At 34.9% G+C, this 22419-nt stretch overlaps 1 protein-coding gene across 2 annotated transcripts; it reads left to right on the top strand.

The window, feature by feature from the left end:
* Positions 1 to 3552: 3552 nt before the first annotated feature.
* Positions 3553 to 15372, top strand: LOC104093654 (calcium-transporting ATPase 4, plasma membrane-type). Of its 2 annotated transcripts, none has more exons than XM_009599438.4 (7): positions 3553 to 3906; positions 10613 to 10667; positions 10771 to 12746; positions 12833 to 12991; positions 13558 to 13729; positions 14038 to 14336; positions 14560 to 15372. In XM_009599438.4, exons 1-7 carry the CDS (start codon positions 3733 to 3735, stop codon positions 14860 to 14862), a joined length of 3138 nt encoding a protein of 1045 aa, XP_009597733.1. In that variant the 5' UTR covers positions 3553 to 3732; the 3' UTR covers positions 14863 to 15372. The 2 variants fall into 2 exon arrangements, with proteins under 2 accessions (XP_009597733.1, XP_070055587.1); XM_070199486.1 differs by lacking the exon at positions 3553 to 3906 and adding an exon at positions 7227 to 7245.
* Positions 15373 to 22419: the final 7047 nt, after the last annotated feature.

Genomic DNA, 22419 nt, shown 5'->3' with positions numbered 1-22419 from the left:
GGGCATTCGTCCCATTTGCCATTTTTGACGAACTTAAGCTTTAGCAGAGACGACTTTTGGCATATTTTCAAGGGAAAAATATTGGGGTAAGTGATTCTAACTCGGATTTGGTCTACATATACAAGTATATCATTGTTTTCATGATTTAATTAGTGTTTTGAGATTTGAGATTTGGAAAAGTTTAGAAATCTCATAGAAACAAAATTTTGAGATTTCGGTATCGATTCGGAGTCGGAATTGAGTGAAACTGGTATGGTTGGACTCGTAATTGAATGGGTTGTCGGATTTCATAACTTTCGCCGGATTCTGAGATGTGGGCCCCGCAAGCGGATTTTTAATTAATTTCGGGATTTTTATTAAAAATGTAGTATTTCCTTATAGAATTTATTTCCTATAATTTTTAGTGATTGCATCGAATTATTTTGGCTAGATTCGAGCCAGACAGAGTTGGATAATCGTGGAAAAGGTCTTATAGTGGATTAAATTGGAGCAAGACGAGGTAAGTCTCTTGTCTAATCTTGTGAGGGGAAAATTACCTCATAGGAGATTAAAAAATTAAATAGTTGTTGCTAATTATGGGGGCTACGTACGCACGAGGTGACGAGAGTCCGTACGTAGCTACTATTAATGCTAAAGTCCGGGTAGTTTAGGACTCAAAGCATGCCTTACTTGTGTAAATTGTATTCTTTGATTTATTTATATTAATTGATATCTATATGAATATATTGTGAATTGTTAGATAAATATATTAAAGGATGAAAATCATATAGGCTTTATTGTCTATTTAAAATTAATTAATTGTTAAAAGAAATTATTCTCCTCCCAAATTCATCTCATAATTAATATACTCTCCTTCCGGAGGCACATAAAAAAATATCCTCCTTTCTTGTGGAGCGGGCCGAACGCCTTGGCAGGATAGATGCATCTATGGATCGCGCCGCACGTCCCTCAGCAGTGTACACGACACTCTGGATCGGGCCGTACGTCCTCGGCAGAAATCGTGCTTAATAATAATAATTACACGATACTTTAATAAATTATTTCAACTCAGGAAGCTAATTAATAAATTGAATGATCCATGAAATTTAATAAATTATTATTCTTGCTTGTTAAGGAATTAATTATTACTCCTGTAAATGAGATTTAATTGATAAATTAGAAATTATTTGAATTGAAGAAATTTAATTAAAATATTGAGAATTGTTACATTTGAAGGAATTTGATTATTTCCGCTGAGTAAATAAAATTATTTGTAAATTCTGTAAATCATGCTGATTTAAATATCTTAGTTTTATTTCAATTATTATTGACCTATAGTGAGTGTCAAAGTCGGTCATCTCGTCTCTACCACTTTGAGATTAGGCTTGTTACTTACTAGGTACACGTTGTTTACGTACTCATACTACACTTGCTGCACTTTTTGTGCAGGATCTGAGACAAGTACTAGTGGAGGACCTATCATCACATACACACGTCATCCCGAGGCATAGTGGTGAGCTGCCTTTCTGAGCCGTTCTGCAGCTACTAGTGTCTCTTCCGATATTTCTATTCTGTCTATTTTATTTCAGATAATATTTGGAGTTTTGTATAATCTACTAGATGCTCATGCACTTGTGACACCGGGTCTTGGCACACACATTAGTAGAAATTGGTATTTTATTATCTTCTTGGAATAAAAGTTTAACAAATGCATGTTTGACTTATTAGTTGGCTTGCCTAGCTGTAGTGTTGGGCGCCATCACGACCTATAGGCGAATTTGGGTCATGACAATTAAAATAAAATAGTTACGAATAGTATTATTATTATATTATTATATTTGACAGTAAACTAATGTATAATCATTATACTAGGCATACTAAAATAGTATTATAAGGTAAAACCATACGCATACATAATAAAATATAATTTTAATTTTGTAGATTATTTAGTATACCGCATGCCACATATTATTTAGTTCATGAAAATTTAACAAGGTGACATCCTTAGCAGCCACATAAATACTAATTTTCTAATAACGAGACAATTGCCTAGCTATTCCAAATATTGTTATAAACTTATCTGGTTTAAAGTCCAGACTTGTTGTTGTAGCAGAAAGACGTGCATGTAACACATAAGTGGGATTCAACCTTGAGGTTAGAGACTTCGTGTTGATAACGTGTTATAAAATATAGCTCAAAGTAACAATATAGAACAATGAAAAACAAGCTAAGAGATAGAGAGAGAAAGAGAGGAGAAATTCTTATTTCTTCTTCAATTGTGTATATTTTTCTATCTATTACAAGACATTTATATATGCATGAAAAGTGAAGAAAAATATGTTATTAAACATAGAAATATGTCATTGAATATGTCATTAAGCATTTGATAAGATCATGGAGGAAGAGTAGACATCCACCAAAATTTAATTTTTCTTATAAGAAGTTATAGTTTTATTTCCCTTTTAAGTTTTAACCAAACTAAAGTAAAACTGGGATTTACATGAAAAAAGCTTGAGAAATTAAATAAATAAATGATGGTTTATTTCTTTATTTTTAAAGTTAAGAACACTTTAAAGAAATACAATTAACCAATGAGATCTTCTCCATAAAAAGGCAAAAAGTATTATGGGAACTTTCCAAAAAAGTATCACTTGATATTTTTCCCTTTAATATCACACCAAAAGCATCAGATCCTAAAATTTCAATCTTTCTTTACAATTTTTTTTAATTTTAATTAGACATAGTGCTCTTCATGCTCCTCACTCCTACCTTTTCAAAAATAATTTGATTTGAATACACTAATAGCTGATTTTTTTATATATTATCATATCAATCACAAGATATATATCTAATCTTCATAAAAATTATAATTTTTATCATGAAACTAAGTTATATTATGATAAGGTGTAGCTCCTAAACCAATAATAGTTGAGGTAGAGTGGAAAATACTCCTTCATCAACTAGAGATTTCACATTTGAGACATGTGTATAAAGTTGTCTTTGTTAGGGGACGCTTTACCCCAATGTGAGACTTCCCGGCACAAATCCGAATTTAGTCGGGTTTCAATGCGATTACAGGAAAACCAAAAAAAGAAAAGGCGTAGCTCATAAACTTTATCATGTAATTTAGTCCTTTTATTAACTTTTTTGAAGCCAAATAAATCATGTACAATTGAAAAACTTCTCTTAGGTCCCACTCAATTTTCCATTAAATTCCATTAAATACTTATTTTGAACTTAAAATACTTATAAGTAAATATAAATTTCTATATTACACATTATTTAATGATCGAATAAAAAGATAATTATCTACTATCACAAGTTAAACTATACTAATCATAATATATAGTAGTAGCATAAATTTCTATAAAACTAGAATTTTTGTGTATAGTCCTATCTCCTGTTTTGACTTTTAGAGATAAGTCAAAAAAAGGTAGGGTCAAACTAGCAATCTAACCAGACTAAAGGGACTACTTTAACAAATTTGTCCCAAATCAACGCGTCTTCTATTTATTATTTATAGAAAACAAAATAAAGAAAAAGCTCGTAACCAATCCCCGTTAGAATTTTAGTCTCTCTCTAAAATTAATCGTCCAATAAAACCCCAAAATAATAGTTTCCTTTTTTCTGCTCTTTTTATAAAATTTCCGGCTAACATTTTTCTCTTACCGTATATATATAATATATATATATATATATACCTATTTACGTATCCATTTGATCTACGAATCTACGGTTATATAAACATTCGCGATGTCGCTGTTGGAGCCGGAAGCGTTTGATTTGCCGGCGAAATATCCGTCGGAAGCAGCTCAGAGGAGGTGGAGAGATGCTGTTTCTCTCGTTAAGAATCGCCGGCGTCGGTTCCGATATGCTCCGAATCTCGAAAAACGTGAAGAAGCTAAAGAGCTTATGGAGAAAACCAGAGTATGTTTTCACCTCCTTTTTTCGTTTTCATGCTTTCCGTGAAAATATTCTGAAAATAAGTCGCAGGAAAACTTCGAGTACTGTGAAGAAGATTTAGTACGTTTTCGATATACTTTTAAGTTTTTTTTTTCTAAACGAGATTTTTTTTTCTTTTCGATTTTGAAATCTCGTTTGTTGTTTTTTTACTGCTTAATGGATGATTTGAGATTGTTGTTAGAACAGGAAATACATACTTAATATGTTTGGTACTTTAATCAAAGAACATTGAAAATTCTCTGGAAATCCTGTAACTGTGAATCCTTGGAATATGATGCTCCACAAGTGCGGTACAATGTGCTTTGATACTTGTATATTTTATTTTGAAGAGAATATAAATCGGAAAATGAGTTCGAGTTCGAGTTTGGGTATGATAACTGGAGAAACTTTTTATACTTTTTGAAAAACTTAATAGAACTGATTTTGAAATCCGAAATCGAGATAAATTTTTTTGATATTTAATAGCGAAATACCTTTATATTACTGGTAATAACATCGGAAAATTTTATGAATACTTTAGATCCTCTGCTGCTAATGGTGAATTTCTTATAACTTCTCTATCAGTTTGGTACAATATGCCTGAATAGTTGTACATTTCATTGGTACAGATGGAGATAGATCATCTCTTTTTGTTTTTGTTTTCCGAGAAATAAGCCGGAAAACGAGCTCAATTATGATATGTGTAGAAGATTTACCTTTTTTGAAACTTTCTACTAATTGTTTTTTGGATCGGCGAAGATCTTTCGGCTTTGAAATCTCGTTTCCTTTTGAATTTTTCTTTGGTTGTTTACGTCTAAATAGACGATCAGATATTCTAGCTAGAACATTAATACATGAAAATGAGTAATACTCCATAATAACGGTACCTTGTGCTAAAATACATGTACATTGATGGAAAACACCGAAAATTGTTATGGAAATGTTAACATTTCTCCTGCTATGTAAATCTCATCCTTTTCATGTCCAAAATATTTTACAATATTTTCAACCACAGAAAATTTATCACAGATCCGTAATTTTTTTTGGATTTATCGTTATATACAATCTGATTACATTATGAAATTTTTATACCTATTATATTAAGTTACTTAATACAATATTTATTTTAAGTTTTATTAAATAAATTTACTTGTAATTATCTATTAAGTAATGTGATTGTGTAAAAATTTTCTATCCGATCATCACATAAACTTAATTTGTCAAAAAGTTCGTTTTTTCAACAATATATAAAATGAGAGTGTATATATGGTAAAAGACAATATGATATCCGCCATCAGTAGTGCTTCAGCACTTTCCCTTTTGATTCTTATATTATATTTCCTTTTTCTACAATGACATATTCTTGTTTGACTTTTGGGATGCGATAAGTTAGAAAAATTCTTGGTCCTTTTTCTTTTTTTTGATTCTTCGCTGGACTATCTTCCACTTGCAAGTAATTATTACTACTTTTAATATGGAAGACCATGTTGTTCAAATAAATAGAGACAAAAACTTGGATCTTTCACGAAGGAAGACTGAAAGATGTAAACTTTTCCTAATATTATTTATTACTATTTCTTAAAAATTATATCTATTAAAAATCTACAAACAATTTAATGAATGATAAATACAAAAATAAATATGAGAATTTTATAGAAAACATTTGTGTCAGTGAGAAACCAGATCTGGTTAGACAAATGAATTACTTTATGTTTAATTTCTTAATTAATGCAACAACAACACCAACAAATTTTAAATTTTCCATTAATTAATGATTTATTATAAATATATTCTAGCTTTATGATAGAACTATTCGTTGGTCAGTAAGTTAAACACTATTTTTAGTACTTCCTCTTTTCACTTTTACTTGTCAGTAAGTCAAACATCATATTTAGTACTCCTTATGTTTAATTTTCTTAATTAATGCAACAACAACAATAACAAATTTTAAATTTTCCGATTAATTAATGATTTATTATAAATATATTCTAGCTTTATGATAGAACTATTCGTTGGTCAGTAAGTCAAACACCATATTTAGTACTTCCTCTGTTCACTTTTACTTATCAACTTTAGTTTTTTCACCTCCTTTAAAAAATAATAATTGTAGTATGTATTTTACCATATAACCCCTTAAAATTATAGCATATTAAAAGGTCTTAGGAAATAATTTTGAAAATGAGTAATTAATGATAAGGATAAAACAAGATTTAAAAAATTATCTCTCTCTTGATTTGTTAAAATAAATAAGTAAAAGTAAAAATTTATTTTTGATATAGTAGACAAGTAAAAGTGGATGAATGGAGTAATCTTTTATTGACAAACTAGTAAGTAATAAGTGCTTTATTAATGGGGATTAATTTCCTGCTGCAACTACTATATGCAATGACTTTTGGAGGAAAATGAGGAGTGAGGCCTAGTCATTTGTGGTCTAGACTCTACACGTAAAATAACTGACCGTAGCCTTACGTTATTATAATTATCCATATCTACCAGTTTAGGTACTGTTTTGGTGTTGTGGGCTGCCTAACAATTGGATAATGCATTGGTGATTTATGGGGACGGTAGTTCAGTGAAGAGATAGATGAACTTATTTCTTTTTTTATTGGGCCCCCTTTTTGGGTTTGGGTTTAGGTAACTTGCATGCATAATATGTTCTGTTTAGGATAACAAGGGTTCTTCCATATTTGCCTTGTAGCTTAATTTAAGTGACAAAACTTTGAGGAATTTATGCTATCGTTTGGATATAGATTTGATTAACACTTAAAAAAAAAGTTTTTGAACTTGTATTGAGAAATAATTTTTGAAACTTGAAGTTGTGTTTGAACATTCATTTTACTTGAAAAAATATTGAAGTTTTGTGAGTTGAAGAAAAATATTCACCAAAAAACTTTTTTGTAACTTAATTTTTTTTATAAACTGATCAAATTTCATGAACTAATAATGTTTTTAATTTTTTAATGAATAAAAGGTAACCAATGAAGCCGGGTATTTATTGGGTGTGTGTGTGTGGGGAGGTTTTTTTTTTTTTTCATATTTACCTAGATTGTTTTGCCTTTAGGACACATGCTTTCTTTCCCCATTAAAGTGTGTGGTCAAGCATTGCCTAACGTCAATAACGTCATTTTCATTAAATTAGCTTGAATAATTCTTACGTACTTACAAATGGTTGTGTTAATTCTGTGCCTAAAACGTTATAAGAATTTGAGATCTTTTAGCTGCCTTCATAATCAAACTTATGGTCTGCCCCATTTCTAAACATACAAAAAAAACTTATGGTCTGCTCCATTTCTGAAGAAACACAAAGCCACTGTTAATTGTATGGTGAGTACGGTAATTTCAACTTTCAAAATTGGACTTCACAAGACTGCAGTAGTTGCCGCACAAAGTGCTCTTTTCCTCTCTGTAGACTTCAATTTGCATGGAGAAAGCAATCCATATCTCATCTCTGGAAGAGCAGTGGAGCTCATCTGCTGAGTAGATGAGTACAAAGAAGTTTGTTCTTATGTGCACTACCACATGCTTATTACTCCCTTCATCCCATTTTATATGAAATTTAGCTTGGTATGAGTTTAAGAAAGGAAAAAAAGTTTTTTTAAATATGTGATCTAAAACAAGTTATAATAATTTTACGTGGTGATAAGTCATCTCATTAAGGATAAAAAATAATAAGTTTATAGTTAAATTGTTTCTATATAATAAAAGTATTATTCTTTTTGGGACAACATCAAATATGATGTAGTTAAGGTAGTGCCAAAAAAGTCAAAAGTCTAGCTACTAAACATTTGGTCAGCAGCGAAATTTCCTTGAAAATTCCTTCTGATATTGACATTTCTTCTAGCATCATAGGAGTGGCAGTGCAAATTGCTCTTTCCAGGCATCAATTTGCATGGAGATAACAGACCATACCTCATCTCTGATAGAGTTCAAAAGAAGTTTGTTTTTATGTGCACAAGCACATGCTTAAATTGTATTATAAGGAGCTTTCTCTTGGACTTAAAGAACCTTTGAGTGATGTTTTGGGTTCTGAATAATGGGTTTTAGGATTTTAGAAATTAGGAAAACAGTACGGAATATATGGTTGTTAATGTAGTGCCAAAAGGGCCAAAATCTAGCTAATAAACACGTAGTCAGCAGCGAAATTTCCTTGAAACTTCCTTGTGACATTGACATTGGATAGTACATAGAGGTACAGAGGGAGATGGGTGACCCGAAGAAAAATATCTTCTGAGTTTTTGACTTTTTGTCGGCAGTCTGGCCCCATCTGCAGTTTTTTGTTTGTCCCACCAAGAAATGTTTCGTTTGTTTGCCTAACCTTCGGTTGCCACATGGAACATCAATTCCCACTTCTAGTATTTCTCTTAATAAACAATTCCCACTTCTGTTATATTCTTGTTGTCTGTGACTGTAATTGTTTTTTGATTAAAAAAACATAATCAATTGGTATTCTGTGACTGTAAATTGTATTCTTTGACGTATAACATCCCATATTCCTTGTCTGGACTATTTTACTTCTCGACCATCTAATTACATGATAGCTAGAAAAGTTTTTGGGTTTATTTTATTAAATAAACAGAGAAGGTCCAAATATATTCTTGTACTTTCGAAAATTGTCTAAGAATACTCCTCGTTATACTATTGGGCTATATATACCCCTGCAGTCATACTTTGGATTCAAATATAACTCTCATTTAAACGGAGGGACACGTGTCATCGTCTTATTGGCCAATTCTAAATATCTATTAATTAATTAAAAATACCCATTATTCATACCCGAAAAATAATTTGATAAAGCAATTTTTTTTTTTGTAAAAACTGGAAAAAACTGTTTTTTTTTTTTTTTTTTTTTTACTAAAAACTAAAAAAACGAAAATATTTTTTTTCATTTTTTACAAAAAATCTGCTTTAAAAAAAACTGAAAAAAAATTTCTAAAACAATTTTTTTGTAAAAACTGAAATAATTTTCTAAAGCAATTAAAAACGGGAAAAAACTGATTTTTTTTTTTTACTAAAAACTGAAAAAATCGAAAATATTTTTTTTCACTTTTTAGAAAAACATTTAGAAAAAAACAAATTGCTTTATAAAATTATTTTTCGGGTATGGATAATGGGTATTTTTAATTAATTAGGAGATATTTAGAATTGGCCAATAAGACGACGACACGTGTCCCTACGTTTAACTGAGGGGTATATTTGAACCCAAAGTATGATTGTAGGGGTATATATAGCCTAATAGTATAACGATAGGTATTCTTAGATAATTTTCGAAAGTATATGGGTAAATGTCTCAGGAAAAAGGTATCCATTAAGGTGGGAGGAGCTGAGGTTCAAATCTCAACGGAGATAAAAATCACTAGGTGATTGGCTTTCATCTGTCTAAGTTTTGGTGGGTGAAGTTATCCATACTTGTGGAAGGCACCAAGTATCGGTAAGATAGCCGAGTTGTGTGGAAGCTGATCCGAACACCTGCGTCATAAAATATACATAAGAGAAGAGAAACAGGAAACTAATAGTAGGTTAAGACATGGACAGTCACGTACAAAAAAATACACAGTAGCTGACATGTGAATGCTTTATGCTTTGAACAAAATGCTCAACAAACTACATGTTATATCTATTAGTAACATTTGTTCCTTTTTGTGTAAATTATACAAAACTATTGCATTCAAAGCTACTATGCCATCGTGCAAGCTGCAAGAAGACAGAAAACTTGAAAAAAAATAACAGGGTTGAGACATCTCTACAAACAAAGGAAAATCAAATAAGTACCATCATCACTGTAAGGCATAATTATCATAACACTGCAAAAAAGGTCTCTTGACATGCAAAGATTTGAAAGAGAAAAAAAACGAGATTTGCCTGTATTGCTGGTTTATTCCATGTAACTTGCTGCTTCAGTTTTTTGAGATACTCCTATGCTGGCAACTGCCGGATCCTTGAGACAGTGCTCACTGAACGATGTTGTTTTGCTTCCCTCATCCAGGGCGGATGCAGAATAGAAGCTACGGGTTCGGCTGAACTAATAGTTTTGACTCAAACCTTATATATGTGTTAAGAAATCTACTAAACATGTTCAAATATTAAATTTCGAATCAGCAACTCAAAAGGTATATGACCTTGTTATATGCAATTCTTCGACAATCAGCCTGCTATAGTTATTTTGAAGTTTATCCTTTTGATCTGTCACTTCAAAAGGCATTAGTATCTAGTCATAAAGTGTTATATTGTGTTAATGTCTAGTTGTCACTTGATATTGAAAAAATTATACAATGGTCATGTGGAAAACACTACTTTTGTTAAATAGAAGCAGTTGATTCTTGGCATCATCCATATCCTATGACACTAAGAATGATCGTTGTATCATTTTACTGAGAACCCGAATCATTTTGCTGTTCAAATACTATAGTTGAGTTCCCTAATCAGAGCAATCTTGTGACAAAACTCTTGAATCATTTCGCTCAGAACCTGAATCATTTTACTGTTCAAATACTATAGTTGAGTTCCCTAATCAGAGCAATCTTGTGACAAAACTATTTCGTCTCATCATGGAACTAATGATATAACTGGAAAGCGTGGGTTTGGTAATTGATTTTGTTAACCATGCTATGGAGGACTGTGTTGGTGACTGATATAACTTCTCTAATCTTGTATACTGAGCAAGCTACATTTTTTTACCACATGCAATTTCCAGGAAAAGATTCGAGTTGGTTTCATGGCTTATATGGCAGCACTCAAGTTCATTGATGGTACAATTTGCTCAGATCTTGAGTTTATTTTTTAACTCATTAAAACAAGTAGCTCCGCAAGTTTCTTTCTGCTTTTTCTCATTTCATTTCTATTCTTTTACAGCTGGTGATCATGGTAGGCCTTCTGACCAGGTCAGAGAAGATATAGGGGCTGAACTGGCAAAAGACTTGCCAGAAGAAGCTCGAGATGCTGGTTTTGGAATTAACCCTGATAAACTTGCATCTATAGTTGGTTCCTATGATATAAAAACCTTAAAGAAACTTGGAGGTGTTGAAGGGCTTGCAGGTAAATTGAGAGTCACATCAAACGAAGGAGTCAAATCTAGTGATGTACCTGTAAGACAAAATATATATGGATCAAACGAATTCACCGAGAAACCTTTTAGAAGTTTTTGGACATTTGTGTGGGAGGCTCTGCATGATTTAACTCTCGTCATCCTGATAGTTTGTGCTGTTGTTTCCATTGGTGTCGGACTTGCTACTGAAGGGTGGCCAAAAGGAACATATGATGGTTTAGGAATTCTACTCAGCATATTCTTGGTAGTCTTTGTTACTGCAGTTAGTGACTATAGGCAGTCGTTGCAGTTCAGGGATTTGGATAAGGAGAAGAAAAAGATATCCATCCAGGTCACAAGAGATGGATCAAGGCAGAAGGTTTCCATTTATGACTTGGTGGTTGGTGATGTAGTTCACTTATCTATTGGAGATCTTGTTCCGGCTGATGGAATATTCATATCAGGATATAGCTTGCTAATTGATCAATCGAGTTTGTCTGGTGAGAGTGTACCAGTAAGCATATATGAAAAAAGACCCTTTCTTCTATCAGGAACCAAAGTACAAGATGGTTCAGCTAAGATGCTAGTGACCACTGTTGGTATGAGAACTGAATGGGGTAAGCTTATGGAAACTCTTAGCGAGGGAGGAGAAGATGAGACTCCTCTACAAGTTAAGCTGAATGGTGTTGCCACTATTATTGGAAAGATAGGGCTGGGATTTGCTGTGGTGACATTTCTTGTGTTAATAGTCAGATTTATGGTGGATAAAGCTACTCACCATCAATTCACCAAATGGTCTTCCAGTGATGCATTAACTCTTCTAAATTACTTTGCCACCGCTGTAACTATAATCGTTGTTGCAGTTCCTGAAGGACTACCTCTGGCTGTCACATTGAGCCTTGCATTTGCAATGAAAAAGTTAATGGATAATAAAGCATTAGTGAGGCATCTTTCTGCTTGTGAGACAATGGGTTCAGCATCTTGCATCTGCACGGATAAGACAGGAACACTAACAACAAACCATATGGTAGTAAATAAAATATGGATTTGCGGAAAGGCTAAAAAGGTAGAAAATGGTGCAGGTGGAGATGCAATAACGGATATATCAGAAAGTGCACTGGACTTTCTTTTGCAGGCAATATTTCATAATACAGGAGCTGAGGTGGTTAAAGACAAGGATGGAAAGAAATATGTTCTGGGTACACCCACAGAATCTGCAATATTAGAATACGGATTACTTCTTGGTGATATTGATGATAAAAAAAGGGATTGTAATATGCTGAAGGTTGAACCGTTCAATTCAGCAAAGAAAAGAATGTCAGTGCTTGTTGCTCTTCCTGATGGCAATACCCGTGCTTTCTGCAAGGGTGCATCTGAGATAGTTTTGAAAATGTGTGACAGGTTTATTGATTCCAATGGTGAAATTGTTGATATGTCAGAAGAACATGTTACAAACATCATGGGTGTCATTAAGGAATTTGCTGATGGCGCCTTGCGTACTCTTTGCTTGGCTTTCAAGGATATCGAAGATGGTTATCAAGAAAATAATATCCCCGATAATGGCTACACATTGGTTGCAGTAGTTGGAATCAAAGATCCAGTTCGCCCTGGGGTTAAAGAGGCAGTTAAAACTTGTTTAGCTGCTGGAATTACTGTAAGGATGGTCACAGGGGACAATATTAATACGGCCATAGCTATTGCTAAAGAATGTGGTATACTAACTGCTGATGGTTTGGCCATTGAAGGCCCAGAATTTCGCAACAAAAGTCCTGATGAAATGAGGCAAATACTTCCTAGAATTCAGGTGTGCTTTTCATTGCTTTATTTTATCCTTGAACAAAAGTCTTTGAATACAGTTTGCTGAAAATGTTCTTTATATATTGTATGCAGGTTATGGCTCGATCATCCCCTACAGACAAGCATGTGCTGGTAAAGAATTTAAGAGGCATGTTTAGAGAAGTTGTCGCAGTTACTGGTGATGGCACAAATGATGCCCCTGCTCTGCATGAGTCAGATATTGGACTGGCCATGGGTATAGCAGGAACAGAGGTTTGTAAATATGCTCCTGCTCTGGGTTGATACGGTCATATATACCATTTTCCAGTTGCATGCTCCAGTTTGAAGGTTTTTGCCTTCACTTCTCATTTATGGGGCATAAGCATGCCTAAATTCTCTTAGCAATTGCAGTCTTCTTTATATTGTATACTTTAAATATCTATAATTCATTAACTATTTCATCGATGCTTGAAGTTGCCTGCTTGAGTATTCCTTTTCATCTTTCTTTTCAATATCATCTCTGCAACATAGTATGCTTAAGCATTTAATTGATCACCTAGAACTCATTAACTTCCAACATATAAGTAGAACTTGTTTTTTCCTGTATGTGTGATTTTTTCTAGGGAAATTCTACAAACCGCCCGTATGCATTTTTGTTTCTCCTGAAAAAATGTCACATGTCTGTAATATTAATATCCATTCAGCTCCAGCATGAACGATTCAAGTAGTTTATTATGGTTGTTTGTTAGATCTTACCTAGATTAGTATTTAGTACTTGGTAGATATTGAAATTTTAAAGCTGTTTCTGATCTTCACTTTTTTCAAAATGACATTATCAGGTTGCAAAAGAAAGTGCTGATATTATAGTGCTTGATGACAACTTCAGGACAATTGTGAATGTGGCTAAATGGGGCCGTTCTGTATATATAAACATTCAAAAATTCGTGCAATTCCAGTTGACTGTCAATGTTGTGGCTCTGATGATCAATTTTATTTCTGCATGCGCCTCAGGTATTCATTGCTTTGATTGAGTTCATTCAATTTATTTTCTTGCGATCTGTGTATTAAAGAATCAAAACTCACTCTCAGAGAGAGAAAGAGGGAGGGAGGGAGAGAGAGATTGGACACGAAATTTTAGAAATAAAGAAAGATTTTTTAAACTTATGGTCTGAAAAAAGTCATTGTTATTTGTGTGGTTATAAAGTAAAATGGGAAGCTTAAAGTTAAATTGTTTGTAAATATAAAAATGTATCATTCTTTATGGGACAGAATGAAAAAGAAATAGTATCTGAATACTTATCTGCTGCAACAACTTTCAGGATCTGCTCCTCTCACTGCTGTTCAGCTGCTTTGGGTCAACCTTATCATGGATACTTTAGGTGCATTGGCACTGGCCACTGAACCGCCCCATGAAGGACTAATGAGTCGGCCTCCTGTTGGAAGGGATGTGAGTTTCATTACAAAGACAATGTGGAGAAACATAATAGGACACAGTATCTACCAGCTGGCTATACTCTTAACCTTCAACTTCGCCGGAAAGCAGATTTTGAAACTTGAAGGTTCAGATGCTACAAAAATCCAGAATACCTTCATTTTTAACACCTTTGTGTTTTGTCAGGTATGTATTTTATATCCAGTTATTTATCCTATCAAGCCAGCTTTTATCTTGAGCACTGTATCTATATACCAGTAGCAGTCCTTTTCTGTTCATTCTTTAGTGCTTTGTACTAGTATAACGAAAACCCGATATAGAAGATACCAAATTCTGTTGAAAAGTAGATTTGCATTCTCATACTGAAGGACCTTCACTAACCAGCTGACTCTTGATTGGTTCCGTACAGGTGTTCAACGAAATAAACAGTCGTGATATGCAGAAGATAAACATTTTCCGTGGCATTTTTAGCAGCTGGATTTTCTTAGGAGTCATGTTTGCTACAGTTGTTTTCCAAGTTATCATCGTCGAGTTCTTAGGCACTTTTGCCAGCACTACACCACTAAGCTGGCAACTATGGCTGATCAGTGTCTTGATTGGTGCTGCAAGCTTGATCATTGCTGTTATTTTGAAGTTGATCCCTGTCGAAAAGGAGACTTCTAAGCACCATGACGGCTATGATCTAATACCAAGTGGTCCAGAACTTGCCTAGGAGTGTGGTAATCAAATGCATAAGAGATATATGGTTTGCTTGGTCGAACTTCGGATGCTACTAGGCCTGTTTGAGCCTTTGAGGTGAGAACGAAAACAAAACAAATGGAAAGAAATACAAAATAAAGACTTAAAAACAGCTAAATTTACCATCTAACCTCCAAGTTCCACTTGAAAGTTCTTGGTCGATTCTCGTCTTTTTTTGTGCACAGGTGCTTGAGAAGTTGGGAATTCATTTACTTGTTTGATGGAAAAGCTACTTTTTCTTTCTTTTTGGTTTGTGAAGAAAATATTCATGAAAAGATCAGATTTTGAAACTTTGCACTCACGTTGGTTACGTATTGCTATGGAGGTGTTTATAGGTTGAAACTATTGAAATGAGAGGAGTAATTTCGTGCTTGATCCGCTGTTATGTTTTGACAAATTTTCACTCGGATTTAACATTTGTTTGCCTCGTCTATTTGTTCATCCCCAAGCTTTCTCTAATACATTACTTTGTTATTCCTCTTGAGATTCATTTATTTTTTAATGTATTTCATTCGTTTATCTAGTGATGGTTGTTTTTGGTTGAACCATTCGTCACTGGTCCTACTAATATGGATTTGCATCGAGCAGGCCCACTAAGGTCGTAAAATTCTCTTATGCAAAGGTTCTCTATTCAATGGACTTGAAATGATCTTTAACGATGAAGATATTCTACTCATCTAACTTTTTTAAGTGCTTGTAGATTTTGAAGGCAACACATGAAAAGCTAATGTTTTGTTTTGTTTCTCATCTCAGTCTTTCACGACATTCATGTTTACTTCTTTTGCTAGGTCTCGACTTCTTCACTAAGATCTTCCCAATATTATATAAGAGTCTATCATCCAACCAATTTCTTGAAATGTCCAAATTTATTTATATTCACGAATATATTCATGAACCCATATATTTATGAAAAGTCTAGTTACACAAACAGATAAAATTAAAGCATAAGGAGCAAATGTGTTCAATCGTCAATAAAATTATATTCTCTTCGGTCCATAATAAGTGACTTTTTTACTTTATTATTTTGGTCCAAAATAAGTGACCTTTTGCCTAATGAAGAAGGAGTTGACTTTGTTTTTCCAAAATTTGGCATTATTTACATATCTATTGTGTCGATTTAACAATATGCAAATTTTAATTAAGGGTAATGTAGTTAAAATACTTATTTTTTTAGGAGTTAGTATTTTCTTTGTGGGGTAGGAGACCAAACTGGTAACTGCTGCGGTTGTTGTCTGCAGGGTATGTGACACCTCACAAGTTGACTCGTGCTGAGCTCGAAGATTTTCCTTTGGATTGTTACAACGCTCGTCGAACGGTTCAAGTAGAAGTGAATAGGTAAGAAGTAGAAAGACTCATATCAATCCATCTCCATAGGAGACAATATGAGCAAAAGACAGAAATCCCTAAATCCCGCAGAAAAGAACTCACTCCGGAGGGATTGAGGGGGTATTCAAAAAGGGGAGCTTTAAAGGGTGTGCCAAAGGCCAAAATGTCACTTATTATGGACTAGAGGGAGTACTGTACTAGGTTTGGACCACAAAACTGAAAACGCTACTCCCTCCGGTCGATAATAAGTGACTTTTTGGCTTCTTTATTTTGATCCAAAATAAGTGTCCTTTACATGACAAGTGAGGCTTGCTCAGTTGGTAAAAGTACCTCTACCTACGACCGTTAGGTCCTGGGTCCGAGTCACGCTGGAGGGGAAGTGTGGAAACACTATAGATCCTCCTAATTTGGGAGAGGTTTTAAAAAAAAGTGTCCTTTACATAATCAAGAAGGAATAAACTTTATTTTTCCAAAATTTGCCTTTATTTACATATCCCAATGTGTTATGCTAACAATATGTAGATTTTAATTAAGGATAATTTAGTCAAAATATTATTTTCCACTCTAGGAGTTAGTATTTTCTTAAGGGGTGTGTCAAACACAAAAAAATCACTTATTATGAATCGGAAATAGTAACATTTATATAATATTTGGAGAAAGTGAAGTGATATAATTACATTTTACTTTACTATCAAAGCGATGTTACTAAGCGAAAATGTTACTGAAAATGGTGGCATAGTAAATGCTTGTCTATATGTTTTCTACAACATTTTCTCATTTGTCAATTGTCATTATTCAGAATTTTGTGAAGTAAAATCTGAAAATAAGATTCTGCCCTAGAATATTGTTGTGGTTTGTGCTGGGAAAAAGTGGATAGGCATGGATTTAGGTATTGAAGAGAGACTATGGAAGCTATTAACAAGAGTTGAGGCTTTATATATTACCATAAAACTAACAATATATTAATATGAATTTTAGCTATTCCTAACATGATTTCTATATTTGCAGCCTCAATTGCATTAAGAAAGATTAAAACAATATATCATGAGTTGTATAAAAAAGACACTTTTTACTGTGCGAGGGTCTTGTCCCTTGGACGACTTGAGTAATGGGAGAATGGCAACTGGGACCTACAGTTGTAGAACCTCGTAGAGGGACAGGCCAATTATCCACCGGGTTTCAAACAGTGCGCCATTGGCCCTCACGGGTTTCTTGGTTGTCCAAAAAAGAAGAAAGTCTTAATAGGTGCGAGAATTAGTAACTCGAAAAATTATATTATTGATGTATTGACAATGATACAATATATATATATATATATATATATATATATATATATATATATAATACATGTTCTACTCCTACTACATATGGGATTAGGGTTATTTACATATAACTATTTAACTACCAAACTAATACTCCCCCTCAAGGCGGCTAATACGAGGACCAGTGAGGGACTTGATGAAAATATCAGCAAACTGATCATTCGACTTCACAAATTTTGTAGCAATATATCCTGAGAGTATCTTTTCTCTAACGAAGTGACAATCGATCTCAATGTGTTTAGTCCTCTCATAGAACACCAGATTTGATGCAATATGAAGGGCATACTTGATTATCGCACACAAGTTTCATATGATGATTTCACCAAATTTTAACTCCTTGAGCAATTGTTTAATCCAAATTAGTTCACATGTTGCCATAGCCATTGCTCGATATTCTGCTTTTGCACTAGATCGAGCAACTACATTCTGTTTCTTGCTCTTCCAAGACACCAAATTGCCTCCTACTATAACACAATATCCAGACGTAGAACGTCTATTGGAAGGTGATTCTGCCCAATCAGCATCCGAGTATCCAACGATCTGATCATCGCCTCGATCCTCAAACAATAACCCTTTGCCTGGAGCCAATTTTATATACCGAAGAATGCGGACAACTGCATCCCAATGACTATCACGCGAAAAATTCATAAACTGACTTACAACGCTCACAGGAACGAAAATGACAGGTCTAGTCATTGTGAGATAATTTAATTTACCAACCAACCTCCTATATCTCGCAGGATCGATAAGCGGTTCCCCTGTCCTGGCAGAAGTTTAGAATACGGATTTATCGGAGTGCCAATAGGTCTACAAACTGTCATTCCTGTCTTCTCAAGAATGTCTAAGGCATACTTCCGATGTGGGATCACAATACCTAAGATAGACTGAGCGACCTCAATACCCAGAAAAAAAAATGTTTAGTCTGCCCAGATCCTTAGTGTGAAAGTGTTGAAAGAGATGTTGCTTCAATTTAGTAATACCATCCTGATCATTGTCGGTAATAACAATATCGTCAATATAGACCACAAAATAAATACAGAGACTTGAAGGAGAATGCCGATAAAACACAGAGTGAACAGCTTCACTACGAGTCATGCCAAACTCCTGGATAACTGTGCCGAACTTACTAAACCAGGCTCGAGAAGACTGCTTTAGACCATAAAGTGACCGACACAAGCGACATACAAGGCTACGAGACTCCCTTTGAGCAACAAACCCAGGTGGTTGCTCCATATAAACGTCATCATCAAGGTCACCGTGTAGAAAAGCATTCTTAATGTCCAGCTGATAGAGAGGCCAATGGCAAACATCAGCCATGGATAGAAAAAGGTGGATTGATGCCATATTAGCCACGAGAGAGAAGGTATCACTATAATCGAGCCCAAATATCTGAGTATATCCCTTGGCAACAAGACGGTCCTTAAGTCGATCAACCTTACCATCTGGACCAACCTTGACTGCATAAACTAAACGACAACCAACAGTAGATTTATATGAAAGAAGAGGAACAAGCTCCGAAGTACCACTCGTATGTAAAGCAGACATCTCGTCAATCATAGCCTGTCGCCATCCTGGATGAGACAATGCTTCACCTGTAGACTTAGGGATGAAAACAGAGGACAAAGAAGATATAAAAGCATAATGGGATGATGACAGACGATCATAAATTAAACTGACATAGTGGGGATTAGGATTAAGTGTGGTCTGTATCCCTTTCCGAAGTGCAATCGATGTACTAGGAGACAAGTCCGCAGTAGGAGCAGGGTCAGGTGCAGGACTTGAATCGGCTAGGCTTGATGCTGGGCGCAGACGACGATGATAAGTCAAGAGTGGTGTTCCTGTGGATAGGGATCTAGGAAGAGCAACACTAGACTCCTCAACGGTTGGTATAGGTAAGACTTCTATGGTTGAAGGTGGAAGAGGAGCTATAGTAAACTCCTCAAAGGTCGGTATAGGTAAGACCTCAGATATATCAAGGTGGTTAGAAGAGGTAAAGAAAGATTTAGACTCAAAAAATGTGACGTTAGATGATATAAGGTACCTACGAAAATCGGGTGAGTAACAATGATATCCCTTCTGAACACGAGAATAACCAAGGAAGACACACTTGAGAGCACGAGAAGCTAACTTATCTTTCCCAGTGGCTATGTTATGAATAAAATATGTGCTTCCAAAAACACGAGGGGGAAGAGAGTATAAGGGTGACTGAGGAAACAATACTGAATACGAAATCTCATTCTTGATGTGAGATGAATGCATTCGATTAATCAAATAACAAGTTGTGAGAACTGCATCGCCCCAAACACGCAACAGAACGCGAGATTCAATTAGAAGTGTGTGAGCAGTCTCAATAAGGTGCCTATTATTTCTCTCAGCAACCCCATTTTGTTGAAGGGTATAAGGACAAGATGTCTCATGAATAAATTCTTGAGAAGTCATAAACTGCTGAAACTGAGAGGATAAATATTCTAAGGCATTATCACTGCGAAAAGTACGAATAGAAACACCAAATTAATTTTTGATTTCAGCATAAAAATTCTGGAATATAGAAAATAACTTAGAACGATCTTCATTAAGAAAATCCAAGTACATCTTAAATAATCATCAATTAAACTAACAAAATAACGAAATTCCAAGGTTGAACCGACTCTACTAAGACCCCATATATCAGAATGAACTAAAGAGAAAACAAACTCTGCATGACTCTCAACACTACGCGGAAAGGAGGCTCGAATATGTTTCCCAAGCTGACACGACTCACAATCTAATGTAGACAAACTAGGCACCATCCTCTGAAGTTTGGATAAACTCGGATGTCGTAAACGTCTGTGAATTAGGTCTGGAGAACCTGTAACTAGACATGATGTGGAGGGATTGAGTGAGTTAAGGTAGTAAAGGCCTTCTGATTCACGCCCTGTGCCAATCGTCTGTCCCGTATTGCGGTCCTGCATAATAAAAGAATCATTAATAAAATATATACCACAATGAAGGGCGCGAGTCAAACGACTAACAGATGAAAGACTAAAAGGACAACCAAGGACATAACGAACGGAATCTAGAGTTTCTATAAGATAGGGATTAGCTTTTCCAACTCCTTTTGCTTTAGTTTGAAACCCATTGGCTAAAGTAACAGTGGAAAGAGACTATGAATACACACTATTCAACAAAAGTGATTTATTACCCCATATATGATAAGAAGCGCCTGAGTCCATGACTCATGGTCCAAGAGTACTAGACTGGGAAACACAAGCAAATGAATTACCAGCAACAGAAGTATCAGTCTGAGCAGCGGAGGCTACTTGTGGAGATGTTTGCTTACTTGCTTGATACTGAATGAACTCATTATATTGCTTTTTAGATAAAGAAAATCCCCGGTTACCTGTAGTCTCAGTTTGAGCAACGTAAGCATTTTGGGATGGTCGACCATGTAAAGAATAGCATACTTCACGAGTGTGTCCAAGTTTGTGACAATAAGAACACTTGAGTCTAGATCTTCCAAAACGACTTCCTCCTCGGCTATTCTTCATAGTTTGAGATGCCCGATTGTCCACTATCTCGGATGCGAAAACAGAAGAGTCAAGTGTCTGTGATAAGATCAGTGGGTGACTTGGTTCTGCATCAAGGCAAAGTAATCAAGAGAATAATTCATCAACTGTGGGGACAGTCCGACTAGCCACCAACATACTCGGAAGGCTCCGGCGACTTTTTCCAGATCTGATCGTGTCACCTTCTCTTTGGTGTGTGTTGTGCTAAAACCAACCAACATACCCGGAAGGCTCTGGAGACCAAATCCCAAGAAACCAAACCGGCATAGGACGTGTCACACGCTGTCACTCACGGCTAGAACCTCCGACGTCGGCGACGTATTAGTCGCACCCGCCGACGCGTGAACCCTTTTTCGGCCAGTTTTTGGCCAAACTCCTTTTGGACAGTTGGCTCGCGAGGTGATTCCGATCCTATCAGTCCAAGTTACACCAAATTTTGACAAATTTTTGTATTTTCCGGCGACTATTTGCAGATTCCGGCGGATACAGTATCTTTTTTCAGTTGCCTCTTAATTGTTTCTGTCACCTTTTAATTGTTTGGTCCAACAATGTCTTTAGGAGTTGATATATTTTGTTCTAAAAACTCGGGTTCTGGAAATTCAAACTTCATGATTACTACGGAGTCTTTAATAGGAAGTTTAAACTATTTAGCTTGGGCTTCCTCTATTGAATTGTGGTTCAAGGGCCAAGGTGTTCAAGATCACTTAACCAAAAAGGCTAGTGAGGGAGATGAAAAGGCCAAAACACATTGGGAAAAGATCGATGCTCAATTATGTAGTATCTTATGGCGATCTATTGATCCCAAGCCGATGCCCTTGTTTCATCCATTCCAAACGTATCATTTAGTTTGGGAAAAGGCTCACACTTTATACACTAATGACATATCTCGAATCTATGATGTGACATCGCGAATGACAAACTTGAAGAAATAAGAATTAGATATGTCTACTTACTTGGGACAAGTACAGGGAGTCATGGAGGAATTTGAGAAGTTAATGCCAGTTCTGCTAGTATTGAAAAGCAACAAGAGCAACGACAAAAGATGTTTCTGGTTCTTACCCTCGCTGGACTTTCTAATGATCTTGATTCAGTACACGACCAAATTTTGGCTAGTCCGACCTTTCCGGAATTTCTCACCGGTGCTCTGATACCATGTGACAATTAATAACTCGGAAAATTATATTATTGATGTATTGACAATATATATATAATACATGTTCTACTCCTACTATATATGGGATTAGAGTTATTTACATATAACTATTTAACTACCAAACTAACAATAAGTATTTTTCTTTAAGCATAAATGCAGGTCTAACAAACTCATCATCAACAGAA

This window comes from Nicotiana tomentosiformis, chromosome 4, assembly GCF_000390325.3.
Source record: "Nicotiana tomentosiformis chromosome 4, ASM39032v3, whole genome shotgun sequence".
In the NCBI taxonomy this organism is placed as follows: domain Eukaryota; kingdom Viridiplantae; phylum Streptophyta; class Magnoliopsida; order Solanales; family Solanaceae; genus Nicotiana; species Nicotiana tomentosiformis.
Note: the sequence above shows the minus strand (reverse complement) of the source record. Positions and strands in the feature narration are given on the sequence as shown.